This window comes from Nematolebias whitei, chromosome 3 (assembly GCF_014905685.2).
Source record: "Nematolebias whitei isolate Nwh7 chromosome 3, NemWhi1, whole genome shotgun sequence".
NCBI classification, from domain to species: Eukaryota; Metazoa; Chordata; class Actinopteri; order Cyprinodontiformes; family Rivulidae; genus Nematolebias; species Nematolebias whitei.
Window position 1 is genome coordinate 7,614,646 of NC_056500.1, and position 8,667 is coordinate 7,623,312.

The following is an 8,667-nucleotide window of genomic DNA, read 5'->3' on the forward strand; positions in this document are numbered from 1 at the left end:
ACTCGCTCTATCGCGGTTTTTCAAAATAAGATTGGACATGACACACAATTGGCTGACTGATGGATGAACTGCATAATCAGCATGGAATTTTTATTTAAAATACATTATTAGAGAATTTAGAAACATTTTTAAAAATATTACAAGCGTGTGGGAAGGGTTTAAAATGCCTATATATGGTAAATGGCAAATGGACTGTACTTATATAGCGGCTTTCAATCTGATCTGGATACTGAAAGCGCTTTACACTAAAATCTGTGTTCTCATTTACCCATTCATACAGCACTCTACTAGATCTCTTTAAAGCTAATGGAACAAATCATTCTAAAGAGACTAATCAGTGCTTTATCACATTCATACACCGATGGGACACACATCGAGAGAGTTGTGATGTTGATAGAGGCGATGAGGGGTTCAGTGTCTTGCCCATGGACACTTCGGCATGTGACTGCTGGTGGATTCGAACCCCCAACTCTTGCATTGGAGGACGACAGATAGATAGATAGATAGATAGATAGATAGATAGATAGATAGATAGATAGATAGATAGATAGATAGATAGATAGACAGACGGACGGACGGACGGACGGACGGACGGACGGACGGACGGACGGACGGACGGACGGACGGACGGACGGACGGACGGACGGACGGACAGACAGATAGATAGATAGATGATAGTTTTTCACTTATCGCGGGGCTTCAGGTTACGGATCCCCCGCGATAAACGAAGAAATACTGTATATATATATATATATATATATATATATATACGTATTAATAAACTACTACTTACTACTTGTACTACTAATCCTACTTCGCAGTTTTTCACTTATAGTGGGGCTTCAGGTTGCGGATCCTGATAAACGAGGGACTACTGTATATTGTTAGCACATATTATTACTTATACTCTATATCTTAAAAAAATGGAATATAGTCTTTGCATATTTTAGGTTTATACACTCTCTGGATCAGGGCCTCTGTGTTTAGTTCTGTACCTGATTACAATACTGTTGTTTAGAACAAAACACATCATGTTTACATGATTATCATGTTTACAACATTGTTTTTTGTTGTTTTGGAACTAACAAATAAAATGTTTTGTTTTTCTCTCACAGAACCATGCACTGTGGATACTGAAAAGATGAACAAAATCAACATTAAATTTGCACGTGGTGATGAAGACAAGTTATATGCACCACATGATGATCACCTTACCTTTGTTTGTAAGAGAGGCAGACAAGTTGGCTCAGGGTCAATGCGTAGAAGATGTAATGATGGTGAGATGGAACTGCCCAGGTGTGGGTGACGGCTTTTACTGAGATGATGTGATAAACATCTCTAACATGTCCATGAAAACCACATTTAAGAGCTATGTGATTCAATATGTGTTCTGTGCATTTGATTAAAAAACATTTGTTCTTGTGCCTCAGCATGATAAAACATTTAAATTGTAAATCAAATGTTACCCGACACAAACGTTGAATGACTGATTTGTTTTCTCTGCAATCAGTTTATAAATACAAAATTAAAGATCTGCATAAATGAAACCATGTACAGTATCTCTTTACTAAGACATATTGTGGTTATGTGCTTAATTGTGACAGAAATGTTAAATACATTTGTCAAAAGTTTCTTTTATTAATCTTCCTTGTCTGGGAGACTTATGTGACACTGAAAAATAAGCCCACTGTTTTCAAATCAAAAACATCAAAAGTATCAGTTAAATTTACTGTGTATGAATTTAAATTTACAGTATGTTTCTAATATTGTTTTTGCAGAGAATAATTACATAAACAATATAAAATGGCACACATGCCTGTTTTATCCCAATACGTGTATGTTTTAATTTTACAAACATTTTGAAGATGATGTCATTTACGCAACTTTAAGGATTTTCATGCAATCAGCATATTGGAAATTGGCTGATAAATAAAATGTCTAAAAAAATCTTTGAGTTTGTCAGTTTATATTTTTCAAAGCTGTGTCTTATAAAGCATTTATTTTTGCTGCTGCAAACTCTGAAGTTGAGGCTCTTTGCTCTAGAGACTCCTTTAACCACGTTGTCATGTTTATGCATCTACAAAGTATTTGGACCAATAAATATTCAATGTTTAAATCACAAACGTAGCAAAAGGTGACTAAATTATCCACACATTCAGTTTGTCCAGTGAGGAGATTATATTTATTTGTCTTGGACGACTTTGAGCTATGTAATTATAAATTTATGTTCTTCAGAATTATAATTTTCCTAACATTAACTGTAAAAAGAAACAGGAAAGAAAAACATGTAATAATGTGAAAAAAAAAGTTATTTTTTTTATCTATTTTGTGTGCAGGATGCAGTTTTGGGTTAAAGTAGCAGGACTCGGGTAAAGAAATCAATGTGTCAGTTTTACATTCAGCTCATTTAGCAAGAGTTTATAGATAAATAGCTCAGACTTTTAGATATGGGGTTCTGGGGAACTTTTATCAACCAGGAGTATCTTACCTGCATCATTTAGAGTCATCTCAGTAAAAATGTTAAGTTTTACGATAGTTTACGGAAGAATATTTTATTTTTACATTACAGCAAGTATTCCAGTGCAGTGGGACATGTTATCTCTAAGAAAGGCCTGAGTTCCAGTCCAAACCACCTGACTGTTGATTGATGCTGAAGCTTCTGCACCAAAAATGTGCCAGCACTTCATTTGTTCCTGGGCTGAACCTCTTGGTTCAGCAGGCTTCGGGATTTGCAGCAGTGGTAGAACCACTGGGAGAGCTACAAATACTCAAAATGAACTAAAATGGACGGACGCAGCAAATCAAAATTTCAATGATCTCAATACCTGCAAAGTCCAGTACTTGCAAACTGTTAAGTTTAAAAGCATTTCTTTAACAATGCATAAACTTTTTCTGAGATTTAAACAAAACCCAAGAAAGTGCTACAAAACACAGGGAGGAATCTCATCATTCACTGAGTCCCAAACCAGCCAGAGATCCTTTCAAAACTTCAGCAATAAAGTTGAAAATATATAGATTCTTGGCATTGATCAGTAACTATAAGTCAAAGATTACTGAGTACAAGAAAACACACATAAACTCAAACTAACAAACAAAACATTTCAATCAGATCAGAAACATTTGATGAATTTTAGGGTTATAATCTACATTTTATGAGAATAAAACTTATGTGAATTCACAGTCTTCTTCTTCTTTTGGCTTTTCCCTCTTCAGGGGTCACCACAGCGAGTCGTCCTCCTCCATCTCACTCTGTCCTCTGCATCCTCTGTCCTCATGCCAACACGTCCATGTCTTCTCTAACTGCATCCATATGTCTTCTTCTCTTTGTCTTTTTCCTGGCTGCTGCATTTCTAACATCCTTCTACCAATATACCCACTGTCCCTCCTCTGGACATGTCCAAACCACTGTCCCTTCTCTGGACATGTCCAAACCATCTCAGTCTGGCCTCTCTAACTTTATCTCCCAGTTGTTCCACCTGTGCTGTACCTCTGATGATCTCATTCCTAATCTTATCCATTCTTGTCACTCCTCATCAACATCATTTCTACCACTTCCAGTTCTGTCTCCTGTCTTTTTGTCCATGTCTCTGTCTACAGACATAACACAGCTGGTCTCACCACTGTCTTATAAACATTTCCTTTGATTTTTTTCTGATACCCTTTTGTCACCAATCACTCCTGAAACTTTTTTTCCATCCACTCCATCCTGCCTGGACTCTCTTTTTCACCTCTTTACCGCACTCCCCATTTTCTTGGACAATGGACCTCCAGCACTTGAAGTCCTGCACCTTTGTGACCTAATGTAATGTGATGTGACCTAATCCACAATGTGTGACTGAATAAAGTCCCTCTGGATGGACCATGTGTGACCTTTTATTTTTTGCCCCATCAGAATTCAAACTGGGACAAACTGTGAGATTCTCCTCAGAAAGCACAACAGAGAGCATGAAACTCTGATTGATCCTTCTATACATACACAAATTTGGAAATACACAAATATACTAATTTTGAAAAAGACAATATGCACATGCACAAGGTGGTAGAGAGTATTACATTCACGATTAACCTATTTATATGTGTACATGCATACACATCCAAGTAAACATACACATATACATGTTTATACATATGTACATATACATATACATATACATATACATACATATACATACATGAGTGTCCGGGGTGCCACAGATTTACAAGGCTCTATTTTTACTGTACAGGAAGGAATGGAACACTCTGATTGCCTGAGGGACAAAGGACTTCCTGGATTTGTCCATGGAGCAGGGCTGGGACAGCTGTCTACCAACAATTCTAAATGTCAAATATCCATACAAGTGTGGCCAAAATTATATTTGAAAGAAGACAAAAAAATTATATAATTCTGAGTGTGTTAAATATTGAAATTAAATATACTTGGTTGATTATTTGAGTGTGCATGCACGGTGTGTACTTGTGAATGTATAAAGTCCCTGTGGGCAGTCCATGCTGGGCTGGATTTGGTCTTTATCAGATCTCAAACTAGGACAAACAGAGATTCTTCCCAGAAAACAGCATTTCAACAGAGACCATGAAGCTGTGGGGAATCCTCCTGTTTCTTGGACTTTTGGAAAATGTTAAAGTTTCTTCATCCCATAATGGTAAGACACTGTTTACTTTTAAAATTGTTTTTTATGATTTCTATTAGAGGAATATCAATAAGAAAACCGTGTTTTTGGTTTTCCCTTCTTACATGTGAGGGAATCTATTGTTAAATTGTCTGAAAGATAAACAGAAAGCTGTTCCCAAACTGTTCATGCACTTTATAGGTGGGAGCAGCACACTCTTTATTTTTGAATAGAGAAAGTTACAAAATAGAAGTGGTGCTGTTTTGTATTCTTCATTTATTTATGTCTTCATGGGGGAAATAGACAACAATTTATTTTTTTTGTCAATTGATAAAAAGTTGATCAAATAAGGGAAAGAACGACTCGCTGATGATAAATTAAGGCTTTAAATACTTTGGATTTTCCATCCATCCATCCATTATCTTTTACCCGCTTCTTCCATTTTGGGTCATGGTGGTCACCGGTGCCCATGTCCAGCAATCACTGTGCAAGGGGCGGTGTACTCCCTGGCTGGGTCGCAAGTCCATCACAGGGACACATAGAGACAAACAACCATTCACTCTCTCACTCACACCTAGGGACAATTTAGAGTTATCAATCAGCCTAACATGCATGGTTTTGGTCTGTGGGAGGAAACCGGTGCACCTGGAGAAAACCCACGCATGCACGGAGAGAACATGCAAACTCCACCCAGGAAGGCCCCCCGGACTGGGATTTGAACCAGCAACCTTCTCCCTGAGAGGCAGCAGCTCTACCAGTTGCGCCACTGTGCTGCCCTACGTTGGATTAGACATGAGCAAATAGTAATGACTTTGATGGTGATTTTATGTGTATTTATATTCTACGTTGTTGTTTTAAACATTGTTGACGGATCAATGATCCGGTCCTACTCTGTCACGATGCTTTTGTTGGTCAACAATGCTTAAATCATTCACCTCTAATTTTGGCACTAAAAGATAACTGAAATGCAAATTAAATGGAGTGTAAAGTTGTTGCTTTCTAACTGGAGATTCCAGCCAGACTGCATACAGCCAAGTTTCTCCCATTTGTTGAATAAAACATTTGTATTAATTTTACTTTTAGATGTTTGTGAAATTGTGGAGCTACATCCTCATCTGTTCATAGCTGGACTGCCACCAAGAAGGGGAGCAATAAATGCAGGACACAAACTACGCTTCATCTGCGGTCCTGACTATGAGCTGGATGGCTCAGAGGAAACTGAATGCTTAGACACTGGAAAGTGGAATCAATCCTTCCCTACATGCTCTGGTCTGTTCATTTTATCATAAAATATTATGTTTTTTTATCACTACACATCTGTTTTACAATGGTTGGATTATACTGAATGTTAAAGAGAACTGCAGTACCTTAAATGATCCCAAGGTGATTTTGTAAAAAGAAACTGAAACATAAAGTGAATTTTAAAGCATTTGTTCTTATTGTGTAATTGAAGTTTAGGCAATAATCTGTGATTTGAAACAAACAACTTTATTTTTTTGTTTTGTGGTGTTAGAAATATTGAGACGGACAGGAAACACGGAAGTTGACGCCACAAAACACAAGCACACCCTGCTGGCTGACTAATAACCAGCAATGCGAACCAAACTCTTGCACTGCTTGTATAGGGACCGAACAGCCCATAACAACAGGCCCTCAATCCCATACTCATGGAGTATCCCCCAGAGTGTACCCTGAGGAATGCCATGGGTAGTGGTCGAAGGCAGGGACCTTGGCACTCTGACCCTGGCGTACCAAATCTGGCTCTTGGGACATGGAATGTGACCTCTCTGGTGGGGAAGCAGCCTGAGCTTGTGCATGAGATTGAGAGATACCGACTAGATATAGTTGGGCTCACCTTGATGCACAGCATGGGCTCTGGAACCAATCTCCTTGAGAGGGGCTGGACCTTATTCCACTCTATAGTTGCCCATGGTGTGAGGCACCGCGCTAGTATGGGTCTACTCTTAGCCTCCCAACTTGGTGCCTGTGTGTTGGAGTTTTTTCCAGCAGATGAAAGGGTAGCTTCCCTGTGCCTTTAGGTGGGGGGATGGGCTCTGACTGTTGTTTGTGCCTATACGCCAAATGGCAGTTCAGAATATCCAGCCTTCATGGAGTCTTTGGTGGAGGTGCTGGAAGGTGCACCAGCTGGAGACTCTTTTATTCTGCTGGGGGACTTCAATGCCCACACGGGTAATGACGGTGTGATCTGGAGGGGTGTGAATGGGAGGAACAGCCTCTCTGATCTGAACTTGAGCTGTGTTCTGTTGTGAGACTTCTGTGCTAGTCATAGTTTGTCCATCACAAACACCATGTTTGGACATAACTTGGCACCAGGACGCCATAGGTCGTAGATCGATGATTGACTTTGTAGTTGTGTCATCTGATGTCATCTGATGGATGTTTGTTTTGGACATTCGGGTGAAGAGAGGAGCTGAGCTGTCAACTGATGAGCTGTCAACTGATCCGCACCTGGTAGTGAGTTGGATCATGTGGTGGGGGAAGAGACCAGACAGATCCAGTAGACCCAAACGTTTAGTGAGGGTTTGCTAGGAATATGTGGCAGAAGAAACCATCAGAAAGATCTTCAACTCACACTCCCAGTAGAGCTTTAACTGTATACCAGCTGAGGTGAGGGGCATTGAGTCCGAGTGGGCCATGGTCCACGACAAAATTGTTGAAGTGGCTGCCTTGAGCTGTGGCCGCAAGGTTGTCATGCTTTTTGTGGTGGCCATCCTCAAACTCGGTGGTGGACAACCCAGGTTATGGAGGCTGTCAAGAAGATGAAGAAGGAGTCCTATTGGTCCTTGTTAGCTGGTGGGACTCTGGAGGCAGCTGAGGACTAACAGAGGGCCAAGCTGTTTGCAGCCTTGGCTGTTTCTGAGGCTAAGCTCGGATGTGGGAGGAGTTCAGTGAGGCCTTGGATAACGACTCTCATTTGGCTCCAAGAAGATTCCGGCAAACCATCAGGCAGCTGAGGAGGGGAAAACAGCTCTTTACTAACACTGTCTTCAGTGAAGGTGGGGTGCTGTTGACCTCAACCAGTGATGTCATCGTGAGGTGAAAAGAATACTTCTTGGACCTTTTCAATCCCACTGGTACATCTTCCATGGCGTAAGCGGAGTTGAGGGACGTTGGGGTTGATCTGTCCATAGCCATTGTTGAGGTCACAGAGAAAATTAAAAAGCTCCGTGGCAGCATGACTCCGGGGGTGGATGAGAGTCGCTCTGATTTTCTTAAGGCTCTGGATGTTGTGGGGCTGTCTTGGTTGACACACCTTTGCAACATTTCAGGGACATCGGGGGCAGTGCCACTGGATTGGCAGACTGGGGTGGTGGTTCCTCTCTTCACAAAGGGGGTCCGAGGGGTGTGCACCAATTACAGAGGCATCACTGTCCTTAGCCTTCCTGGTAAGGTCTATTCAGGGGTTCTGGAAAAGCGAGTCCAATCGTTGGTGGAAAAATGCAGGAACAATGCGGGTTCCATCCTGGCTGTGAATTAATCATGTTAGAAACTTTATTTTTCAAGTTTTTTTTCCTCCGATTGTTGAAAACTATGCAAGCTGAAACTTATTATTCCATTAAATTTAGATTAGTTGACACCACTATTATCCATCCATCCATTCTTTTCCGCTTATCCGGGGTTAGATCGTGGGGGTAGCACCTTAAGTAGGGAGGCCCAGACTTCCCTCTCCCCAGCCACTTGGACCAGCTCCTCCGGGGGAATCCCAAGGTGTTCCCAAGCCAGCCAAGAAACATGGTCCCTCCAGCGTGTCCTGGGTCTTCCTCTGGGTCTCCTCTCGGTGAGAAGTGCCCGGAATACCTCACCAGGGAGGCATCCAGGAGGCATCCTAACCAGATGCCTGGTTAGGCATCTAACCGCTGCACCTATCAGCCTATCGATCTCACGCTTCATTTTTCCCTCTTTCATGAACAAGACCCCAAGATACTTAAACTCTTCCACTTGGGGCAGGACCTCCTCCCCGAGTCGGAGACGGGACTCTACCCATTTCTGGCTCAATACCATGGCCTCGGATTTAGAGGAACTGATCCTCATCCTGGTT

The 8,667-nt window shown here is 41.1% G+C and overlaps 1 protein-coding gene across 1 annotated transcript in view; it reads left to right on the plus strand.

The window, feature by feature from the left end:
- Positions 1–1,878, plus strand: part of cfhl3 (complement factor H like 3) — a gene marked incomplete in the record, with an annotated part of 17,876 nt that extends 15,998 nt beyond the window's left edge. The window contains 1 exon segment of the mRNA XM_037697929.1: positions 1,116–1,878. Coding sequence (XP_037553857.1) covers positions 1,116–1,306 — 191 coding nt within the window.
- Between the last annotated feature and the right edge of the window lie 6,789 nt (positions 1,879–8,667).